Source organism: Henckelia pumila, chromosome 1 (genome assembly GCF_033568475.1).
Source record: "Henckelia pumila isolate YLH828 chromosome 1, ASM3356847v2, whole genome shotgun sequence".
NCBI classification, from domain to species: Eukaryota; Viridiplantae; Streptophyta; class Magnoliopsida; order Lamiales; family Gesneriaceae; genus Henckelia; species Henckelia pumila.
The window spans coordinates 134,255-159,301 of NC_133120.1; the positions used below are offsets into that span (position 1 = coordinate 134,255).

Genomic DNA, 25,047 nt, shown 5'->3' on the forward strand with positions numbered 1-25,047 from the left:
TTTGGTTTGGACACTTGACCTCCACCCTCAAGCCTAGTTCCGAATCCATCCTTAGGGCTTTAGGACACATTCCCGCCTCCCACCAGATCATAATCCCATCTTCGGAAGATTGCCCTTACCTAGCTCCCCCCGGGTATTATACATTTTTCCAGCAGCAGCTAGAGGCGGGTCTTAGGTTCCCTATGCCAGATTTCTTCATGGACCTCAGTAGTTACTATCAAGTGCACATCGGCCAGTTGTCACCCAATGCCTTCCGCACTATTTGTAGTTTTTCGATGTTATTCCACTTTTTGGGTCTTCCGGTGAATTGCACTACTTTTTCCTACTTCTTGATCTTGGGTCAATCGAAAGAGGGGTCTATTTATGTGGCTTATCGTTCCAATCCCAAACTTTTCGGCGGTGCTCCTAGTCACGTGAAAAGTTGGAAAAAATGTTTCTTTTTCATCAAACCCCCTGAAGAGTGGCAGTGCACCACTGAGTGGTATTCCTCCTTTACTAAGCCCGATCCTCCCGAAAACCTCAAGAAAAACAAAGAATATCTTCGCATGCGAGAGAAAATGGGAGATAGGTGTTTTAGCACTCCTCACCTTTTATCCGAAGATCTCTTATTCCACGCTAATCTTAGCCCTGCAGGTGTCAAGTTGGAGGGTGATGCCGGTAGCTACTTTACCTTTTAAATTTTATGACGAAAAGTCTTCCACATTTTATAATATTCTCATGCTTTCACATCCTCATCTTTGTACGGGACTAGAGTCATGAATGCCATATTCCTTCGTGAGCTTGAGAAGAAGGAGAAAGCTGGTGGTTCATCACCTGTTCCCAAGAAACAACTAGCTTCAACCGCCTCTAAGCCCAAGAAAGATTCTCAAGCTGAGCCACCCAAGAAAAAGCAGGCGAAGGCCCCTGCCACTGCCAAGAAAGATGAAGGTCCCTCATCCCCTACCAATAAGAAGCAAGCTTCGCCTAAGAAAGCCTCCAAGAAGTCCAATTCTCTTACCTCTCCGAAAGTCAAGACTTCTCGTGCCCGTGGCAAGGAGAAGATTCCCTCCAGTCCAAGCCCTTCAGTCGAATCCAAAGGAAAACAGAAGCTCTCTATGACTTAGATTGCATCTCTCTCCTCTTCAGAGGAAACAGAGTTCAGCCAGCCAGGCAGCCCTCACACGGGTCATAGCATATACCACTCATATACCCCAGAGTCGACCATCGTGGGATGCGGTCCCAATCGCATTGCGCATGGGCTCCTATATAATCTTCCATCTACTGCTGATGCCGCGTTTCTGAGCTCTCTCGAGTACTTCGACGTTGTCAGTCGCACTTGCAGTAGCATCACAGAAGTAAGCTCTGTTTCTTCCTTTTTTTTAAGTTCCTTATTTATAATCGTGTGCTATAACTTCATTTTCACACTGTTCATATTTGATCTTTTGTTTCAGGGTGCCATGTGTTTAGGAGAGTTGGTTGCACGCGTCAACTCCTTCTAGAAAATCATTCTCGAAAACTCAAAGAACAAGTCCATCATTGACGGGCTTGCGGCCAAGATTGAGGAGTCACAAAGAACACGCGACCATGAGCTGCAAGAGTTGAAGGCTCAATCTGACGAGCTACTAATGAAGAAGGAAGAGGAGCTCCAGCAGCTAAATAGGAGTCATGAGATGGAGATCCAGAAATTGAAGGAGGAGATGAAGTCTTCCCAAGCTAAGGCACAACAGGAACACCAAGAAGAACTAGCATGAAAGAGATAATCGTTCAAGGAAGAATTCCTCCAATTCAAGGAGTTCAAAGAGATTTGCGGTCCCAAGGCATTTCAGTACTTAGATGTGGGCTTCACGGGTGCATTGAAGCAGTTCAAGGACAATGGATACCCTCCTCCAGGCGCCTCCACTGATTTCATCAGCCTTAGAGATCTTTTGGCGAGCCTTCCATCCGATATCTAGGCTCATGCTGATTTATTTATGTTTTGTTATCATCGTCGTGGACGATGCGCGCCTTTAGGCGGTTATTTGGTCATGATGAATACTGTTTTATCTTCCGTCTTTACTTTTGACATGCAAGTATGACATGTATGACTTTTATGTTTCATCATTTTGCGTCGCAACATTCATGGATATATGAGCTTCCTCCTCTTGCTTTTCTTGCATGTATAAATTTTTCTCCATTTGCAATTGTTAATTTTCACATGGCGCACCACATACTACAACATTAATTCTAACCTCCAACATTCAAACTCATCTACTAGGTTATAACCTTAGTAGGAAAAATATGTTTTTCAACCTCCAACCCTCAAACTCCTCTACTAGGTTATGACCTTAGTAGGAAAATAATATTTTCAGCCTCCAACCCTCAAACTCCTCTACTAGGTTATGACCTTAGTAGGAAAAATATGTTTTTCAGCCTCCAACCCTCAAACTCCTCTACTAGGTTATGACTTTAGTAGGAAAAATAATATTTTTCAACCTCCAACCCTCATATTTGGGTTTTTTTGGTGGACGATGTGAAGGCGGAGTGTGTCTTTGATCACGCTCAGTTCCTCCATCTTTGCGTGTCGGCTCCCTTTTTGCCGACCCATGTTTTTTGCTCTTTCGTTTATTCCAAGTGTGACTACATTTTACGGCGCGACTTGTGGGCTTCTTTGCTGCAGTTCAAGCCTGATGGTGGTCCTTGGCTTGTCGGGGGGGATTTTAATGTCGTGAGGGATGACTCCGAGTGTCTTGGCTCTTCTGGTGGGAGGCAGCTCCCCATGGACGAGTTTAATCATTTTGTCTTGGAGTCTGCGCTGGTCGACGCTGGTTTTGAGGGCTCTTCGTTCACCTGGACGAATAAGTCCATTTGGAAGCGTCTTGACAGAGTCTTTGTCTCTGTGGATTGGGGTGATCATTTCAACTCAGTCAGAGTTGAACACCTCAGTCGCACGGTTTCGGACCATTGTCCTCTTTTGGTGTCTGCTCCTGTCTTTGCTCGGGGGCCGAGCTCGTTTTGGTTCCAGAGCATGTGGACTCGTCACCCGGGGTTCCATCAAACTGTCAGGCTTAACTGGAACATGCCCTGCTCTTTGCAAGGCATGCCCAGGATCTTTTCCAAGCTGAAGCGGTTGAAGGGCCACCTCAAGTGGTGGAACCGGGATGTGTTTGGGAACCTTTTTGATAAGATCGCTGAGGCGGAGAGGTCGGTTAAGCTGGCTGAGGCCGCCTGTGAAGCGGACCCCTCTAAGAATTGCTGGACCCTCTTGTCCAGGTGCAATGAGGAGCTGTCTAGAGTCACCGCTATGGAAGCGGATTTTTGGAAGCAAAAAGCTGCTTGTAATTGGCTTGAGGATGGGGAGAGGAATACGAAGCTTTTCCACAACTTAGTGAAGAAGAAGAATGTGGTCAATAAGATCTTTCGTATCTGGGAGGATGGAATTTGCCTCACCTCTCCTAGTCTCATCCAGCAGTCTGGGGCTGCCTATTTCGAGCGCCTCCTCACTGGAGATCCCTTTGCCCTGGATCTTCCGGATTTTTCTGGCTTTCCTTTGAGATTTCGGAGGAGGAGAACCTTAGCTTTGCTGCCGCACCTTCCTTGGAGGAGGTTCGTGCTGTCGTTTTTTCCATACCTCGGGATAGTGTGGCGGGCCCCGATGGGTATTCTTTGGTTTTCTTTCAGAGCTGCTGGGATTTTGTGCAGCATGATGTCATGGACGCCGTCCTTGATTTCTTTCGGGGCTCTCTTATGCCCCAGGGCTTCACTGCCACCACGATCACTTTGATCCCCAAGGTCGAGGGTGCACAAGCTTGGACGGACTTCCGTCCCATCAGCTTGTGTAATGTTTCCAACAAGATCATTTCGAAGCTTTTATACTCTCGTCTGAGGTCGGTGGTGGGGAGACTCGTTTCTCAGAGTCAAAGTGGCTTTGTGCCGGGGCGGATGATTGCTGACAATATCCTTCTCGCACATGAGCTAACTCACAGTCTTAATCTCCCTGCCCGTGGTGGCAATGTCATTCAGAAATTGGACATGGCTAAGGCCTATGATAGAGTTCAATGGTCTTTTCTTCTGGATGTCCTCCGAAGGTTTGGTTTTTCGGAGCAGGTTGTGAGGATGGTGAGGGCTTGCATTTCTTTTTGCAAGTTTTCGGTTAATGTCAACGGCACCCCTGCTGGTTTCTTTGCTTCCTCGAGGGGCCTGAGATAGGGTGACCCGTTATCTCCCCTCCTCTTTGTTCTTGGAGCGGAGTATCTGTCCCGTGGTTTGGACCGGTTGTTCCTCCAGCATGCTGATATGAGATATCGGTCTGGGTGTGATTTGCCGATGTACCATTTGGCCTATGCTGACAATGTCATTATTTTTGCCAATGGGGGATCCCGTGGTCTTCAGCGTCTCAAAGATTTTTTGGCTCACTATGAGAATTGCTCGGGCCAGCTCGTTAATGTGGCCAAGAGTGCTATGATCTTTCCTCCGGGCTGGACCGCTCATCGCCGCTCCCGTTTTCTGCGAATCACTGGATTTGCAGAGGGGCAGCTGCCCTTGAAATACCTTGGAGCTCCGCTTTTCCGTGGGAACCGCAAGTGCTCTCTCTTTGAGCCTCTTCTGCAGTCGGTCAGGAAAAAGCTAGAGGGCTGGGAGTCCCGTTCCCTTTCTCCTGGGAGTAGGATGATGCTGATCCACAGTGTGCTCCTTTCGATCCCGATCTTTCTCTGCCAGGTGATCCAGCCTCCTTTGGCTGTTTTGGAGAAATTGGAGCGTATTTTCAATGCTTTTCTTTGGGGCTCCAGACCCTTAGAGAAGAAGTGGCACTGGGCCCGCTGGTCTCGCGCCTGCCTCCCTGTGAAAGAAGGAGGCCTGGGTTTTCGCAGGCTCAAGGACATTGTTGACAGCTTTTCCATGAAGCTGTGGTTCAGATTCCGGCAGGGTTCCTCTCTCTGGGCGAGATTCCTTTCGAGGAAGTATTGCCGGACTGTCAGCCCTATTTGTGCTCCTTCTCGTGGAGCCATTTCCCCCACTTGGAGGCGATTGCTCCAGATTAGACCTCGTGCGGAGCCTGGTATCCGGTGGAGGATTGGTCCTGGGGATGTCTCTTTTTGGGATGATACTTGGTTGGGTGATGCCCCTCTGTCGAGCAGGTGTGATGTCAGAGGGGATCGGTGTGTGCGTGTTTCCAGCTTCATTTTGGAGGGAGACTGGGATTTTGATCTCCTCTGCGCTGTAGTCGCTCCCTCGGTGGCGGAGGAGATCGTCCAGATTCCTATTTTGGTGGATGAGCCGGATGCGATTATCTGGACCCACAGCACCGATGGTGCCTTTTTTGTGAGATCTTCTTGGGAGCAGGTCAGACCGAGAGGTTCGGTCTCGGATATCTTTACTCCCTGTTGGGGCCGCTGGATGAGGCCCACCATGCCCTTCTTTCTGTGGAGGTTTTGGCATCGGCGGTTGCCTGTGGATGAGGTGCTCCAGCAGCGGGGTTTCTCCCTTGTGTCCAAGTGCCAGTGCTGTGCGATGTCGGAGACATTCACGCACATTTTCATCGACGGTCCCATCGCCCGCTCTGTGTGGCATTTCTTTGGGGCTATCTTTAGAGTTCGCATCCCTCTCACTGAGAACTTCAGTCTGTTTCTCAGTTCTTGGAAAAGGGGTCGCGAGTGGTCTCCGGGGGGTAATGTGAGGGAATTCATTCCTTTTGTCGTGCTTTGGTTCCTTTGGACTGCACGCAATGATGCTAAGCACCGTCACTTACCCTCCTCTGTGGAGACGGTTAAGTTCCAAATTTTGTCTTATTTGAGACTTGCTCATTCCACAACTGTTATCAAGCCCCGTCTTTGGCTGGGGGCTTTGCAGGCTGCGAGGAAGATGGGCATTTCGGTCGGCCTCCAACGGATTCACAAGACTGCCATCGTCCATTGGTTGAGGCCTCCACCTGGGTCCTTCAAGCTCAATGTGGATGGGAGCTCGAGAGGTAACCCGGGTGAGTCGTCTGTGGGAGGGGTTGTCCGGGATTCTTTTGGTAGGGTCTTGGCATTTTTTAGTGAGTTCATTGGTTTGGGGTCCAATGTCCGTGCAGAACTTTGGGCGGTTTGGAGGGGTATTCTTCTCTGTTCTGACCTTAGCCTTTTTCCCCTTTGGATTGAGACCGATTCCCAGATTGCCATTCAGATTCTTAGATCTCAGAGGTGCCATTGGGATTTGGACCATATTGTTTCGAGGACTCGTGTTTTGGTGCGGAATAGGCCGGTTCATTTCTCGCATATCTATCGAGAAGGGAATTCGGTTGCGGATGCGTTGGCGCGGCAGGCTCATGATCATAGGCAGTGTTTGTTGGAGATTGGTGTTCCTTTAACCACTCCCATCGCTGCGTTGGCCCGTTCTGACTCTTTCGGGCTTCCTTACCTTAGATCTAGGTTTTCTTAGAGCCTTACGCTCGCTTATAGCCGTTTCTCTTGGGCTTTCTTCTTCTTTGTTTGCTCTCCTTTTTGGTCTAGGTCATCCTAGATTTAGATATATGCAGATATTTATTTTTTTTTGCAGGTACAGCTCTCCGGCCTTTTCCCGGAGTTTTTTGGCATTTCTTTGTCTCCCTGCCGTTTGCTTTGCTTCTTCAGGGAGATGGATTTTTCAGGCGTTCACTGTGGTTTCCCCTTTCCTGGTTCTTGCTGTTGGATTGCTGTCTCGTGGGCGACCTCTTGCGCCCTTCCTTTCTTGGTTTTCTTGGGTACTTGGATATATGGGTATGGCTCGTGTTCTCTTCGCCATACTCCTGATATTTTGCTCCGAATCTGCTGGTTTGCGGTCGTCCCCTTTTCCAGGCAGCCTCTGCTGTATAGTTACTCCCCAGCTGATCGTGACTTCTGGACATATTTCTAGCGTAGACCTGATCTTTAGTCCTGTCCTGGATGACGCCAGCCACTCTTTCGCGCCTCAGTGTCAGTTTTGGATTTTGCTGAGCTCGGGCTGTGGATATCTGCTGGTTTTTTGCTGCTCAGGATGACTGCTGTAGATGACTTAGTTAGTTGTCTAGGTTTTTTGTCTGTATTTACTTATTTCCTAGGGTTGTTTTGGTTGTATTTTTGCCGATACCCTAGTTGCTCTGATGTTACTATTACCTCTGTATAGCCTTTTGGGGAGGTCTTGGTCTAGTCTCCCTTCCCCGTTAGGTTTTATTTGTCTCGCTCTTTCATGTTTTTATATACAGGTAGGGGTCTGTCTAACCCCCCCGCTTCCGGAGGTGTTTCCTTTAAAAAAAAAAAAAAAAAACTCATCTACTAGGTTATGACCTTAGTAGGAAAAATAATATTTTTCAACCTCCAACCCTCAAACTCCTCTACTAGGTTATGACCTTAGTAAGAAAAATATATTTTTCAGCCTCCAACCCTCAAACTCCTCTACTAGGTTATGACCTTAGTAGGAAAAATATATTTTTCAACCTCCAACCCTCAAACTCCTCTACTAGGTTATGACCTTAGTAGGAAAAATATGTTTTTCAACCTCCAACCCTCAAACTCCTCTACTAGGTTATGACCTTAGTAGGAAAAATATGTTTTTCAACCTCCAACCCTCAAACTCCTCTACTAGGTTATGACCTTAGTAGGAAAAATATATTTTTCAACCTCCAATCCTCAAACTCCTCTACTAGGTTATGACCTTAGTAGGAAAAATATGTTTTTCAGCCTCCAACCCTCAAACTCCTTTACTAGGTTATGACCTTAGTAGGAAAAATATATTTTTCAGCCTCTAACCCCCAAACTCCTCTACTAGGTTATGACCTTAGTAGGAAAAATATGTTTTTCAGCCTCCAACCCTCAAACTCCTCTACTAGGTTATGACCTTAGTAGGAAAAATATATTTTTCAACCTCCAACCCACAAACTCCTCTATTAAGTTATGATCTTAGTAGGAAAAATAATATTTTTCAACCTCCAACCCTCAAACTCCACTACTAGGTTATGACCTTAGTAGGAAAAATATGTTTTTCAGCCTCCAACCCTCAAACTCCTCTACTAGGTTATGACCTTAGTAGGAAAAAATATGATTTCATGCCCCGGGCTACATATGCTTAGGGTTCACATAATTTAGGAACCCATGCAAAGTACCATTCACTTTTATAACAGAATGACACATATTATTTCAAAATAATAAATTGATTTCATTGAACTTGAAATGCTTACAAAAGTGATAATTCAAATCGAAATACATCAACAGGTAAACTAAGGATAATATTTTCTAAGATGATAGGCGTTCCAGGGTCTCTTCAAAGCTTTGCCATGTGTATCCTCCAAGTACTAGGCTCCTGAGCTAAGCTTCTCACTGACTTTAAAAGGACCATCCCACTTCGGGTCCAATTTCCCTCTTTGCTCCTCTTGCACCTTCTTTAAGACCAAATCACCCACTTGAAAGCTTCTCTGGACAACTCGACGGTTATAAGCTTGAGTCATACGACTTTTGTAAGCTTCCAACCGAATTGCTGCATTTTCACTCTTCTCTTCCACCAAATCCAAATCAGTAAATCTCCTTTCTCCATTATCTTCATCGTAAAACATGACCCTAGCCGATTCCATCCCGATTTCCACCTGCAACACCGCTTCATTACCATAAACCAAGCTGAAGGGAGTTTCCTTGGTTCCTTCTTTAGGTGTAGTTCGATACGCCCACAAGACACTTGGCAACTCGTCTACCCAATTCCCTTTTGCTTTCCCAAGTCTAGTCTTTAAGCCTTGCAGCAATGATCTATTTGTCACCTCCGCTTGCCCATTACTTTGAGGGTAAGCCATAGATGTGAAAGCTTGCTGAATTTTCATCTCCTTACACCATGCTTGAACCTTAGCTCCTTGAAACTGTCTCCCATTATCTAATATCAGCCTCCTAGGTACCCCATACCGACACACTATATTCTTCCACAAAAATTTCAACACATCTCCTTCAGTGATCCTAGCCAAAGGCTCAGCCTCTACCCACTTCGAGAAATAATCAACCGCCACCAATAAAAACTTCTTCTGAGCAGGGGCTACGGGAAAAGGACCCACAATGTCCATACCCCATTGATCAAAAGGACAAGAAGAGACGATAGCTTTCATCAGCTCCGCGGGTCGATGTTGCAATTGAGCATGTCGTTGGAAACTATCACATGATGTGACCAACTCTTGGGCACTCCCCAAAACGTTAGGCCAACAATATCCCCCCAACAAGACTTTTCTTGCCAAAGCATGAGCTCCCAAGTGATTCCCGCAACACCCTTCATGTACTTCTCTAAGCACATAATTAGCCTCTTGGTAACTTAAACACCGAAGGAGAGGTCCCGCGAATGACCTCCTATATAACACTTCCTCAATCAATTAATATCTTGAACTCTTTAATTTCAACCTCCGAGCTTCCCTAGGGTCCTCGGGCAGCTTTCCTTCCTTCAAATAATTAATTATAACGACCTTCCAATCCTCCTCCAGGAGTTCAGGTATAACCGAGCTCATATGAGGTGCGAGCTCCACCTGAAATACTACATCTCTAGTTTTCCAACTCCCCATAGAACCAGCCATCTTCGCCAAAGCATCTGCTCTCTCATTTTCCCTTCTAGGTATTTGTTCGAAGACCACCTCTGCAAATTGTTCTTTTGCCTTATCCATCTCTCGAGCATACTCAATAAGCTTTTCATTTTTCACATCATATGCCCCTTTCATTTGTTGTGCCACCAATTGTGAATCGAAAAAGACGTGTATCCGTACAGCTCCCATATTCCTGGCCGCTCGAAGTCCAGCTAAAACGGCTTCGTATTCAGCTTCATTGTTAGATGCCTTGAAATCTACTTTCACTGCCAATTTGACCTCCTCACCAGTAGGAGAGATCAGCACCACCCCTACTCCACTTCCCTCCATAGACGATGAACCATCAACAAATACCTTCCACGGATCCTCATTTTCCAAATGAACGGTTTTGGTTAAGAAGTCAGCCAAAGCCTGCGCCTTAATAGCAGTTCTTGGCTCATATTGTATATCATACTCTCCCAACTCAGTAACCCATTTTACCAACCGTCCTGACACATCTGGGTGAGTTAAAATCCTTCCTAGAGGGCTGTTTGTAAGCACCACAATAGGATAAGATAGAAAATATGGCCTCAAACGTCTTGCCGTCATCACCAATGCCAAAACCAATTTCTCCAACCCCGAATACCTTAACTCAGCCCCTTTAAGGGCATGCGACACATAATAAACAGGCTTTTGTGTGGAACCTTCTTTTTTAACAAGAACTGAACTAACGGCTCCCTCGGAAGCTGATAGATACACCCACAATCCTTCTCCAACTATCAGCTTGGCCAACACAGGTAACTCAGCTAAATACTTCTTCAATTCTCCAAAAGCTTTCTCACAATCCTCACCCCATTCGAACTTCTTGGCTTTCCGTAAGGTACGGAAGAAAGGCAGGCTACGATGAGCGGACCGAGAAATGAATTGCGCCAAGGCCGTGATTCTCCCGGTCAATTGCTGGACCTCCTTCGGATCCCGAGGAGACGTCCTATTTTGTATAGCTTGAACCTTCTCCGGATTAGCCTCAATCCCACGCTCGGTTACCATATATCCCAAGAATTTTCCACTCTTAACTCCGAACATACACTTCTGAGGGTTCAACTTCAATCCATAAGACTGTAGGGTGGAAAATGTTTCCACCAAGTCATCGATGAGGCCAATTGGATCTTTTGATTTTACCATGATATCATCCACATACACCTCCACATTTCTCCCTATTTGCTTGGAAAACACTTTGTCCATCAAATGCTGGTACGTAGCCCCAGCATTTTTAAGCCCAAAGGGTATGACCACATAGCAAAAAGTTCCCTCAGAGGTGATAAAGCTTACCTTATCTTGATCTTCCATAGCTAAAGGGATTTGATGGTACCCTTGGTAAGCATCCATTAGGCATAAGTATTGATGTCCGGCCGTAGAATCCACCAATTAATCTATTCGAGGCAATGAATAACAATCTTTTGGGCATGCTTTATTGAGGTCCCTAAAATCCACACACAACCTCTATCTACCCGAGCTCTTGGGCACTAACACAACATTCGATAGCCAAGTAGGAAATTTCACCTCTCGAATGTGCCCAGCCCCAAGAAATTCCCCTATTTCCTCTTTTATCACTTTATCCTTGTCGGGCCCGAAGTGCCTCTTCTTTTGTTTTACGGGGCGAACTCCGGACAAGATATTTAACTTATGCTCCATAACCGCTGGTTTTATACCTCTAAGCTCTTGAACTGACCAAGCGAATACATCAAGGTTAGCTTTTAGGCAAATAATGAGCTTTTCCTTGACCTCTGTTTCCAAATCAGCAGCAATCTTAAGCTTCTCTCCGCGAACCCCCAGTTCCACTACTTCAGGCTCCTCCTCTTCCAGGGTTTGAACCTCTCTCTTAGCCACTGTTAACATAGCCCCACCCCTCCGTATCATGCTAACTTCCACCCGTGTCTTTTTTCCTTCTTCGCGCACCACTCCGTCATAACATCGGCGTGCCACTTTCTGATCCCCACACAACATCCCCACTTCTCTTCCTACGGGAAACTTAAGCTTTTGATGATACGTAGAAGCCACAGCTCTAAAATCCTGCATAGCTGGACGACCCAAAATCCCATTTTATGAGGAAGGAGCATCTACCACCGTGAAACTCACCATCTTGGTGACCCGTCGAGGATCATTTCCCAGGGATACTGGGAGGAAAACCTGACCCAACGGTCGAATAGCATGGCCCGTGAATCCATACAAAGGTGTTGAGATAGGCTCCAATTCAAATCCTTCCATTTTCATTTGATCCAACGTCCCTTTGAACAACACATTCACTGAACTCCCACTGTCAACAAATATCCTCGCCACATCATAATTTGCGATTGTGACCGTGACCACCAAAGCATCATTATGCGGAGCCACAACACCACGAAGGTCTTAGGGTCCAAAACTGATTATGGGATCTTGAGGTAAATTCAACTCCTTAGATATTTCAAAGTTCTCCATCCTCTTTCCATGCGCTTTACGCGCCCGTTCGGAATCACCATCGGTAGCACCTCCTGAAATCATATGAATCATACCTCTGGTAGGGTTATTAGCCTCATCCACCCTCCTTCTTTGGTCAAGTCCTTGAGGAGGAACTTGACCATCCATTTGTCTTCTCGGTACCTCCGTTCTTGGATTCACCCAAGGAGGGCCCCGACCTCTCCGCGAAGGTGATCAAAATTCCTGATTGCTTCTTGGGGGAGTTCTCTCCCTCCTCGTAGGTGGATGGAACTTAGAGCCTTCATCAACCCTTTGTGAACTTCCTTGCCTCCTTCTTCCTTCATCTACCCCCATCACCTTGTTCCTATTTGGAGCCAAGGGGACATAAGGTGAAAACTGCCTCTTACCTTGAGCTCGATCATCCTCCTTCTCTGCCACCCCTCGTTTTCCGCCTCCCTTCTCCGCCCCTTCCACGGTACTACCCCCTGGCCTATATTCAGTCCTCCTATATCTTTGAGCATCCTCTAAATTCACATACTTCTTCGCTCGTGCCAAAAGATCATCGTAACTTGATGGAGGCTTCTTAACTAAAGACTTGAATAATTTACCTCTTTTCAACCCTTGGGTGAAGGCGCTGATCAGTATATCAGGGGTAGCAGTCGGCACTTCCAAAGCTGCACCATTAAAACGTTGGATGAATTCCCTTAAAGTTTCCTGATCTTGCTGCTTCATCACAAATAAACTCAAGTAGTTCTTTTGGTACTTCTTGCTGCTAGCAAACTGATGCATAAAGGCCACACGAAAATCCTCGAAAGACCTTATGGACTGATCTCAGCTACCCTTTGTTCAAACTGGTATTCTTATTTTGTTTTAAATATGATAAATGCATTAATTAATTGGTAACTTGTATTGAACCGAGTTATAAACATAAATTTAATTGAGTTTCATTACATGCTTTTTATTAATTAAATTGTGCATTTATATGTGAGATGAATCAATCACGTTCATATTTACAATAAAATATAATTTTTTTAACGAAAATATAATACTTTTGCATGGGTGACCCAAATAAGATATATGCATGCTTCACAAAATTGACCCGTGATACCGTTTCACAAGAGTATTTTTTTTGCTCAGTTTTCATGTTTTTGAGTCTCATATTTTCTACTAATCCTTTTTCGGTTTTTCCCCTTTCAAAATAGGGGTTTCCAAGATTAAGCAAAATATGTAAGGTACTCGATTAATTTTAGAGATGCAGATTATCTCATTTAAGTTGTTAATTCTAATGGACAAGGAATTTGGTATATTTATTATGCAAATATTTGTCCACAAAGGACTCGATTATATGTCTTCTCTTTATTATATGAGGTTTCCCGTGTATGTACGCATGCGGCATGCATGCGATTCTAAACCGAAATATTTTGCCATCTAGCCGAAATATTTTGCCATCTAGCTAGTAGCTACCACTCTAATTAAGAAAAATTGTCGGCATTTTTAGTCTTATATATTTATCTTACTAGAAAGATGCACATGTGCTGCACATGTATCACTAACAACCGAAAATAAGATTTTGAAATTTGGATAATATTTTAAGTAATTTATATAACATCGAATATTTAATCAATCTAAACAAATCACACACAATTAATTGAAAAAAAAACTATTTGTTCACTTATCTAAAGACAAATTTCAATAAATTTATTTTTTGATTTTGACATATGACAACTCTCTGAAATAAGAAAATACATGTTTCAACCAAATACCAACATATGGGAAAACAATAAAAAATAAATACCAAAATTCATGTGAGACTATCTAATAACAAGTTCATTTTATGAGACAGATTTTTGACCAAAATCTGGCTCAGCCCATGAAAAATATTATTTTTTATATCAAAAATATTGATTTCATTGCATGTATGAAATGAGTTGACACATCTCGCAAATATAAACCCATTAGATCGTCTAACAGAAGACAAACTAAAAAATGACGGCATAAATTCATAATAATGAATTTTATTGATGTCGAAACCACAATTAATTACTTAAATAAAACACACATAATTACAAGCGACCTATCGATATGGCTCAAATCTCATTATGTTTTCGAGTAATTTTAAAATACTGACAACTCTCTCAAATCAGAAACGGTATATTTTCATCCAAATACTAATCATATGGGATAAATAATAAAAATAAACACAAAAAACATGTGAGACCATCATGAGTTCATTTTGTGAGGTGGGTTTCTGATCCAACCAGTTCATTAAAAAATATTATTTTTATGTTGAAAGTATTGGTTTTCATTATTGTATGAAACAGGTCGACTCGTCTTCCAAATTTAAATCCGTGAAACTATCTCATAGACATACTAAAAAATAAATTAATGAAAACAATGAATTTCACCATTGTCGAAACCACAATTTAATTAAATAGAACACGCATATATACTATCAAATGATTGTCAAATAAAATTCTTTTAATTAACAAAATTATCACACTATTGTTAAAAATCAAAAGTAAACCCATAAAAACATAACTGCTAACATAAATAGTTGAGAAGATATAAGAGATTTCGGAATTGAAAGTGATATATTAATATGTATCAAGATATTTTAAGTTAGTTGTGAAAAAAAATAAGTTTTGCTTGAGACATTAATTACACAACACAATTTTTTTTTAAAAAAAATGAAAAAATAAAGTATTATATTGTCAATTCAACCAAATAATAAAATATTGTTCTAATTAAGGATGTTAAAGGCAAAATATGAGAGATTTTGAATTTTCCGTTCTAATTTAGAATCTATGAATTTGATTTAGGGTTTGAAAAGAATAATTATAAATGAAAATATTTTTTTATTTTTTTCATATAATCATTTTTTTCATGAAAATTTTTGGGAACAAAATATTTCTCAAAATAAATATGATATTGGTGTGATTTTTCAAATTTATTTTCGGAATCATAATTTTGTGGAAAGTGAAAAATATATATTTTATAAATTAACCGAACCCTAAAAAACAAGCAGAAAAAAACAAGAAATGAAAATAAACATAAATTATCGATAAATTAAATTAAGGAATACAACTTAACACTAGATAAACCAATAACTCACAGAAAAGAAAAATTAAATCAAGTAGAAATGGTTTCATTAATTTTTATCCCAAAAAAAATTCAATAAGAATCATATAAAATATTAGGAGTCCATTAAAAAAACAATTATAAAACATAAAAGAAGACAGAAAAAAATTCATAATTCAAAATTTATACCACATGAAAAAATTATGTATTCAATGTATACCATAATATTAATGCCCAAATAATTTACTCTCAACAATTAGTCATTAGTTAGTATCTTTTAATATAGATAATAAAATTACAAGGGAACCCATTTAAAAAACAACTAACTTAAATAATTAAGGGATACATGATAATTCACAAATAAACTTACATATTTATTTTTCAAATATAATAATGATCATTTGAGATGAATTTAAATATATTATCATTTGTCACAGCTATATATTAATAATTTTGATAATAAAATAAATTTAATGGAGACTTAACTAAATTTTCTCACGAAAACTAAAATATTAATTAGGAATTTAATCTAGTTCATAAGATGATAAAAACAATAAAGAAAAATCATATAAATAGTAAGAAGTCCATTAAAAAATACAGTTGTAAAACATTAAAAAAAAAGACAGAACATTCACAATTCAAAAATTATACCACGTGAAAAAATTATGTATTCAATGTATACCATAATATTAATGCCCAAATATTAATAAATTTAATCTCAAAAATTAGTGATTAGTTAATATCATTTAATATAGATAATAAAATTACAAAGGAACCCATTTAAAAAACAACTAACTAACTTAGAAAGTTAAGGGCATATATGAAAATTTAAACTCATATATTTATATACGTAATAGAAATAGATTATGAATTTGATATGTTATATCATCAAATTTCATTTTTAGATCGCAATCTCTTCTTCTTCTTCTTTGTTTTTCCTTCTTCTTCTTGATGTGACGATGTACATACCACGTAACGCTAATTAATATGTCACAAATATGGTATACGTTGTCATGTGTCGTGCTACATCAACACTTTCAATGAAAAATAAATAAAGTTATCAAAAATTGAAAGACATACGACTAAGACTGAAATGACAACAAACCGAACTAAGGTTGCAAAGAGGTAAAAATAGAAATAAAAAATATTGTTTTCCCTCTAATTAATAATTTTGATCTACATATGTTTCATGTGCGTACGTAAATAATTTAGGTTATATACAAAGATAAATTAATATTTTAATAAAATAAATATGAAAGATGTTAACTATATATAAATGATAAATAATAAATTTATCGAAATATGAAAGTAAGAGTGTTTTTGTTTAAATTTTAGAAGGACCAAATTAATTATTTTATGGCGTTGGTATACTATATGGTAAGATAAGTCTGATAAGAGCTTTAAAATCAAGATATTGTTTTTTATAATAAATGAGTATATATATTAATATATTATATATAGAGTTTTTCTATGCTGCCTATCAACCGTGACAACCTCTGTGTCCATCATGTACAATAGTTGAGTGTTTTATACATAATGGGCACAGAAATTGACACGGTTGGTGGGCAGCATAGCAAAACTCATTATATATATATATATATATATATATATATATATATATATATATATATATTTATATATTTGTTCTCTCGCATCCTAAAATGCAAGTGAAGGGTTAATTAATGAATATGTCCCCAAAGTTTTCTAACTTTCCCAAAAATATACTAACACTTTTTTCAAAGCCAATTATGTCCCTATTTTAACAAAAAGTTTCCCTGATATGTCTTCAAAACTAAAAATTTCCTATACTACCCTTATTTTGATATTTTTGTATTAAAGTTCCCAAGGGTTTACAAAATGGTATCAGAGCCTAGATAATTTTATTCAGACTTTATATTATTCTTTAAATCATACTTTTCTTTGTTGATGAAGAGATTTTCAACAAACCATTGATTCAAACGAGAGTTTGAACCAGAAGGATTTTATTTACATGAAATCTCATAAACAATTGAATCTATTTAAAATAGATTATTTACAACATAAGTTAAAAAGACTTGAGTCTTTTATACGTTCTAAAAAGAAATGATTTCTAATTCTCAATTTTTAGAAATTACACCAGATTTCTCTAAACTCTCCGAAGATCTTAGAGAAATTCAAAAGACGGTACAATATTACAGCAATCAGCTGTATGAAATACCTCAGCAGATTGAAGAAATCCTAAAGAAACAAGAAGAAATTCTTGGAACTCTAAAGGATCTTCAAACGAAAATCATAAATCTAGAACACACCTATGATTTTAAAAAAGGAAATACAGGAGGAAGGTTACCACTCTCGTTTGGTACCGAACTTTTGTTACATCAGAAAGGTAAAACCAAAATGGTACAAAAACCTTTAACTGATTAAGAAATGATGATTAATCTTATAAAAGCAGTATCAGAGAAAAACACTATCTGATGACTACTTTAGAAAGATTAAATCTCGAGGATCTACAAGATCTTGTAGATTCATTTGCGAATCTCAAAGTAGTTGATCTAAAAATGAATTCCCCTGAGGGTGAACAACCCATAGGAAATCCTCCAAGATATGTGGTTAAAACAGAAGAACTGTAGTGACCCTTACCCGGATCACCTACTAAACAGAACTTAGGCATGCAATTAACTTAATTAAATAAATATCAGAATAAAACTGCGGAAACCATAAATAGTTTACAACCCCAAGTAAAGGAATCTGTAATTTATCCAATAATATACAACCAAATCGAATAGCTGTATAAACCCAAACAACAGTAATAAAACCTAAGCGAAGCTCCAGCCGGCCAACCGCTGACTAGCCCCTCCTGGATCCACCCTCCTCGTCCAATCGCAAACCTGCCCCATGGAATAGGGTGTCCAGAAAATACAGAGTACGAGACGTGAGCATAAAACGCTCAGTGCGAGAGTATGAGTATACATGTATGCAAAGTGAACTCCCTATAGACTCGAGGTCAAGGATCAGATAACAGAGACAGACCGGGCCCTGGTATGTAGCACGCTGTGCCGTCGCTTCAGGAGGTGGCTCCCATACCGAGATAACCGTGGAAACGCCGGACCCAAATCGATGGAAGTCCATCCACTAACAGGATAGGGTACAACCCTACTAACAGACATCTCGAAGGAGATACAGCAAGATGCAAATGAATGCAGCATAATATCATGGCATATAAATCATGCGGTCACATAATACATGCATACTCAGTCAGGATATCTCAAATAGTACTTTCGTACCTCAATACAGTGCAAGCTCTACCAACTCTAGGTCCACGCCTATAGTCTGCTCTACACTGCCAAATGATACTACTATCATTAAAGTGCTCTAAAAGCCTTAACTAAGCTATTGCATACTCCTAAATATTTATAGGAAGCAAAAGCTATACCTTCGTCCGTCGTTAGCCCTTTGATGTCGATGCCTCCAGAACTTTGGCACAACTCCGCTACGACTACCGAACGCCTCGCCGACCTCCGGACCAAGCCTAAGAAGACTAGAACAGCTCCGAAAGGACTAGAAAGGAAAGGAGAACTCGGAATTGGCAATTGAAAGTGAAGTCTCGGCCTTCTATTTATAGACAACGATCGGAACTTCCGATCCTTGATCGGAACGTCCGAACCCCGATCGGAACGTCCGAACCCCGATCGGAACGTTCGATCCTGCCATCGGAGCTTCCGAAGATCCTGATCTGCCACGTGTCAAAATATCACTTGTTGACTCCGGATAGGGGTGATCGGAGCCTCCGGTCCTGATCGGAGCTTCCGATCCAACCACACGTCATGCCTGACGTAATACCATCGGTGCCTCCGATCGCTCATCGGAGCTTCCGATCCTGTTCGGAGCTTCCGATCGTGCCTTCGGAGCTTCTGATCCATCCAATACCCAATTCAATTAATTAGCATTAATCCTTTAATTACTCAATTAGGGTACGAGCTACTACATTCTCTTACACTTAAGATATTTCGTCTTCGAAATCAGATCTTAAGTACCGAATGCAAATACAGAAATCAGAAACATTCTTTATTCAAATCAAACGTTTACAGAGTTTGCAACTGAATACAACTTAAAGAATGAAATCAAAACAACTCAGGATAGTCTTTACGCATCCTGTCCTCAAGCTCCCAAGTAGCTTCCTTAGTGCCTCTGCGCTGCCACTGAACTAAAACCAAAGGAATGACTTTGTTCCGTAAGACCTTATCCTTATAATCCAGGATACGAAGAGGTTTCTCAACATAAGTCAAATCCTTGTCTACCTGAACCTCAGACCGCTGCAGAATATGAGATTCATCCGCCACATACCGTCGCAACAGAGATACGTGGAACACGTCGTGAATACTGGATAGATGCGGTGGCAAAGCTAGTCGATAAGCCAAATCGCCGATGCTCTCCAAGATCTCAAACGGGCCGATAAATCTGGGAGACAACTTGCCTTTAAGGCCAAATCTGAGAATCTTGCGGAAAGGTGACACTCTCAGAAACACTTTCTCCCCGACCTCGAACTGCAAGGGCCTACGCTTGATATTAGCATAGCTGGCCTGACGATCCTGTGCAGTCTTAATCCGTTTCTTGATCTGATCAACAATGTCTATCGCCTGCTGGATAAATTCCGGTCCCCAGCCTGTCTCTCCCCCACTTCTTCCCAAAAGAGTGGAGTACGACAACGTCGCCCATACAACGCCTCAAAAGGTGCCATCCCAATACTAGTATGATAGCTGTTGTTGTAAGCGAACTCGATCAACGACAAATGATCCTGCCAGGCTGGACCAAAATCCAAGACGCACGCTCTAAGCATATCCTCTAGCGTACGGATAGTGCGCTCTGACTGACCATCAGTCTCCGGATGATAGGCAACTGAGAGTAGTATCCATCGCACGCTGAACACTCCCCCAGAATCTAGAAGTAAACCTGGGGTCCCGATCGCTGACAATGCTCACAGGCACTCCATGAAGTCGAACGATCTCCTGAATGTACATCCGTGCCATGCGATCCACAGAGTACTCTCGGCTATAGGCAATGAAATGCGCTGACTTGGTGAGTCGGTCCACCACAACCCAGATAGCATCACAGTTCCTCGGGGATACCGGCAAATGGGTCACAAAGTCCATTGTGATAAACTCCCATTTCCATTCAGGAATAGTCAGACTGTGAAGCAATCCTCCAGGTCGTCGGTGCTCTGCCTTGACTTGTTGACACACCAAACATCTCGAAACAAACTGATAAACACTGCGTTTCATTCCCTTCCACCAGAAACGAGTACGGAGATCCTTGTACATCTTGTTGCTCCCAGGATGAATACTCAACTTAGTGCGATGCGCCTGAGACAAAATCTCCTCTCGCAACTCTTCATCCTGCGGAATCACAAGCCTACTAGACAAACACAGAAAGCCATCTGACTGATAATGAAATCCAGACGAGCTACCCTCGTTAGCTAGACGAGCTAAACGCTGGGTCTTCGAATCAGACATCTGAGCATCTCGGATCCGCGAATACAAGGCTGGCTCAGATAATATCGCAAACATCTGGATACTCTGCATACCTTTCTTATGCTTGAAGGTATAACCTGAAGTACAACAGTCGCTGATCGCACTATACATCGAACAAGCCTGAAGTGCGGATAGTCGCACCTTGCGACTCAAAGCATCAGCGGTGAGATTAGCAGCTCCCGGATGGTACTTAATCTCGCAATCATAGTCCTTAAGCAAGTTCATCCAACGTCTCTGCCTCATGTTCAATTCCGCCTGAGTGAACAAATACTTGAGACTCTTATGGTCGGTGAAGATCTCAAATTTCTCGCCATACAGATAATGACGCCAGATCTTCAAAGCGAACACAATGGCTGCCAATTCCAAATCATGAACTGGGTAATTGTCCTCGTGAAGCTTCAGTTGTCTAGAAGCGTATGCGATCACATGCCCATTCTGAGTCAGGACACAACCTAACCCCTGAAGAGAAGCATCCGTGTAAACTACATACCCTCCAGATCCTGACGGTAATGCCAACACCGGCGCAGAAGTTAACCGCCGTCGAAGCTCACGGAAATTCTCCTCGCACTCGGAGGACCACTCGAAATCCACACCCTTGCGGGTAAGCTGCGTCAACGGTCGAGCTAACTGAGAGAAGTTCAAAATGAAGCGACGATAATACCCTGCTAGACCCAGAAAACTACGGATCTCGGCAACTGTCGTCGGACGCGACCAATTAAGTACCGCTTCAATCTTGCTTGGATCAACAGAAATCCCTTCCCTGGATATGATATGGCCAAGAAAGACCACTCTATCCATCCAGAACTCACACTTGCTCAGCTTGGCGTACAACTGCTCATCTCGAAGAGTCTGTAGTACCAACCGCAAGTGAGAAACATGCTCTTCCGTATTACGCAAATACACCAAGATCTCGTCAATGAAGACCACGACAAACTTGTCCAAATACTCCCTGAAGACACGGTTCATCAAATCCTTGAATATAGCCGGCGCATTAGTCAAACCAAATGGCATCACTAGGAACTCGTAATGCCCATAGCGAGTACGGAATGCAGTCTTGGCTACGTCCTGATCACGGACTCTCAACTGATGATACCCAGATCTCAAGTCAATCTTGGAGTAAACTGATGTGCCCTGCAGCTGATTGAACAAGTCATCAATACGGGGCAACGGATACTTGTTCTTCACAGTGACTCGATTCAGCTGCCGATAGTCAATGCACAGCTGCATCGACCCATCCTTCTTCTTCACGAAGAGAACAGGAGCTCCCCAAGGAGATACACTAGGACGAATGTACCCCTTGTCCAAAAGATCCTGTAGCTGATTCTTCAACTCACGCATCTCTGACGGAGCCAGACGATACGATGCTCTAGAAATAGGCGAAGTACCCGGCATCAACTCTATGCCAAACTCGACTTCCCTAGCAGGAGGAAAACCCGGAATCTCATCAGAAAATACATCTGGAAATTCATCCACAACAGGAATGCTCTCTAACCCAATACTCTCAGCGGACAAATCAACTGCATAGATAAGGTATCCTTCCCCACCAGACTCTAGAACTCGACAGGCTCTCAAAGCTGATACAAAAGGCATCGGGGGTCGCGCTCCCTCACCATAGAAAAACCAACTCTCACTCCCTTCCGGATGAAAGCGTACTAATCTCTGATAGCAGTCCACTGAAGCTCGATAGGTAGTCAACATATCTATTCCCAGAATGCAATCAAAGTCGTCCATCGCCAGGACCATGAGATTCGCTAACAGAATGTTCCCTTCGAACTCTAAAGGGCAACCCATCACTAGACGCTTAGCCAAAGCAGATTGGCCCGTCGGAGTAGAAAGAGACATCACTACGTCTAGTGCAATGCATGGTAACTTATGCCTCTTAACAAAACGTGCAGAAATGAAGGAATGAGATGCACCAGTGTCAATAAGTACAAGAGCAGGTATACCATAAAGCAGAAATGTACCTGCGATGACTTTCTCATTCTCCTCCACAGCCTGATCATGTCTAAGGGCAAACACCTGGCCAGAAGCTCGTGGCCTCAAATGAGAACTCCCAGCAGACTGTCCCTGCGAAATCTGCTGAACGGTGGCCTGAGAACCCGATCCTGAACCAGAACCAGAACCGCCTCCCCCAGACAGTGGACAATCTCTTCGGATATGACCAGTCTCTCCACAACGGAAACAAGCTCCAGAAGCTCTGCGGCACTTGTCGGATGGATGGTTCTTCCCACAGTGATCACACTTGTCCTTCTTACCGAAACGGACAACACCTCCAGAACCAGAGGAAGAAGAAGATCCAGACTTCTTGAAAGTTTGGGCACGGGGACCCAAAGAACTAGCAGGCCTCGACTGAGGGAAAGACCTGTTCCGCCGAATGCTGTCCTCCGCCTGGTGACAACGGCTCACCAAACCCTCGTAGGACATGTCGTCGCCAACCGCCACATGGTCATGGATCTCAGGGTTAAGGCCCTGAAGGAACAGATTATACTTCATCTCTGAGCTATCAGCAATCTCGGGGCAATAGGATAGCAGATCAAAGAACCTCTGCTGATACTCATCGATAGACATGGCTCCCTGTCGCAGACTCAGTAGCTCGCCTGCCTTCGACTGACGGAGTGCAGGGGGAAAATACCGCTTTTGGAAAGCTGTGCGGAACTCGGCCCAGGTGGCCACTCCTCTCGCCGTAACAAAAGGTGCAGAAGTAAACCTCCACCACCTGCGCGCACGCCCATCCAGAAGATAGCCAAGGGTCTCCACCTTCTGCTCATCGGTGCATTGGAAAGTCTGAAAAGTCGTCTCCATGCGGTCTAACCAGTTCTCCGCATCCTCCGGAGACTCACCTCCAAATAAGGGCTTAGGACCCATAGCTAAGAATCGACGCACAGTGAAACGCTCGTCGTCATGGTGACGATGACGCCGTTCTCGACGAGGCTCCCGGTCGGCATCACCCCAACGCCCACCAACACTGCCATGAGAACTCTGGTCGTCACGATTTGACATCTACAAAAATACCTCAAGATGAGACTAAATCCCAAGAAATCTTTTGCATGCTCTGATACCATAAATGTAGTGACCCTTACCCGGATCACCTACTAAACAGAACTTAGGCATGCAATTAACTTAATTAAACAAATATCAGAATAAAACTGCAGAAACCATAAATAGTTTACAACCCCAAGTAAAGAAATCTGTAATTTATCCAATAATATACAACCAAATCGAATAGCTGTATAAACCCAAACAACAGTAATAAAACCTAAGCGAAGCTCCAGCCGGCCAACCGCTGACTAGCCCCTCCTGGATCCACCCTCCTCGTCCAATCGCAAACCTGCCCCATGGAATAGGGTGTCCAGAAAACACAGAGTACGAGACGTGAGCATAAAACGCTCAGTGCGAGAGTATGAGTATACATGTATGCAAAGTGAACTCCCTATAGACTCGAGGTCAAGGATCAGATAACAGAGACAGACCGGGCCCTGGTATGTAGCACGCTGTGTCATCGCTTCAGGAGGTGGCTCCCATACCGAGATAACCGTGGAAATGCCGGACCCAAATCGATGGAAGTCCATCCACTAACAGGATAGGGTACAACCCTACTAACAGACATCTCGAAGGAGATACAGCAAGATGCAAATGAATGCAGCATAATATCATGGCATATAAATCATGCGGTCACATAATACATGCATACTCAGTCAGGATATCTCGAACAGTACTTTCGTACCTCAATACAGTGCAAGCTCTACCAACTCTAGGTCCACGCCTATAGTCTGCTCTACACTGCCAAATGATACTACTATCATTAAAGTGCTCTAAAAGCCTTAACTAAGCTATTGCATACTCCTAAATATTTATAGGAAGCAAAAGCTATACCTTCGTCCGTCGTTAGCCCTTTGATGTCGATGCCTCCAGAACTTGGGCACAACTCCGCTACGACTACCGAACGCCTCGCCGACCTCCGGACCAAGCCTAAGAAGACTAGAACAGCTCCGAAAGGACTAGAAAGGAAAGGAGAACTCGGAATTGGCAATTGAAAGTGAAGTCTCGGCCTTCTATTTATAGACAACGATCGGAACGTCCGATCCTGCCATCGGAGCTTCCGAAGATCCTGATCTGCCACGTGTCAAAATATCACTTGTTGACTCCGGATAGGGGTGATCGGAGCCTCCGGTCCTGATCGGAGCTTCCGATCCAACCACACGTCATGCCTGACGTAATACCATCGGTGCCTTCGATCGCTCATCGGAGCTTCCGATCCTGTTCGGAGCTTCCGATCGTGCCTTCGGAGCTTCCGATCCGTCCAATACCCAATTCAATAAATTAGCATTAATCCTTTAATTACTCAATTAGGGTACGAGCTACTACAAGAACCACAAAGTGAGTTTCATGTTGGGAAAAATTCACATCCAGTAGGAACCAGATCAAGAAAGAGTAAGATACCACTACATCAAACTCCTTACGGAAAAACTGTTTTAGATCATATACATCCTTACGGGGTTATATTAAACCTTGATGTTTTGGACTTCAAAAACA

The 25,047-nt window shown here is 42.6% G+C and overlaps 2 protein-coding genes across 2 annotated transcripts; one reads left to right on the forward strand and one right to left on the reverse strand.

Moving 5' to 3' along the window:
• Positions 1-755: 755 nt before the first annotated feature.
• On the forward strand, positions 756-6,952 carry LOC140875409 (uncharacterized). The gene is made up of 7 exons (XM_073279088.1): positions 756-1,029; positions 1,126-1,334; positions 1,479-1,697; positions 2,591-3,565; positions 3,658-4,074; positions 4,165-6,365; positions 6,493-6,952. Exons 1-7 carry the CDS (start codon positions 756-758, stop codon positions 6,950-6,952), a joined length of 4,755 nt encoding a protein of 1,584 aa, XP_073135189.1.
• A 4,623-nt stretch (positions 6,953-11,575) lies between these two features.
• On the reverse strand, positions 11,576-12,097 carry LOC140875442 (uncharacterized). Its single transcript, XM_073279127.1, has 2 exons — positions 12,025-12,097; positions 11,576-11,880 (listed from the first exon to the last, which is right to left on the reverse strand). The coding sequence occupies exons 1-2, from the start codon at positions 12,095-12,097 to the stop codon at positions 11,576-11,578; spliced, it is 378 nt and encodes a 125-aa protein (XP_073135228.1).
• Positions 12,098-25,047: the final 12,950 nt, after the last annotated feature.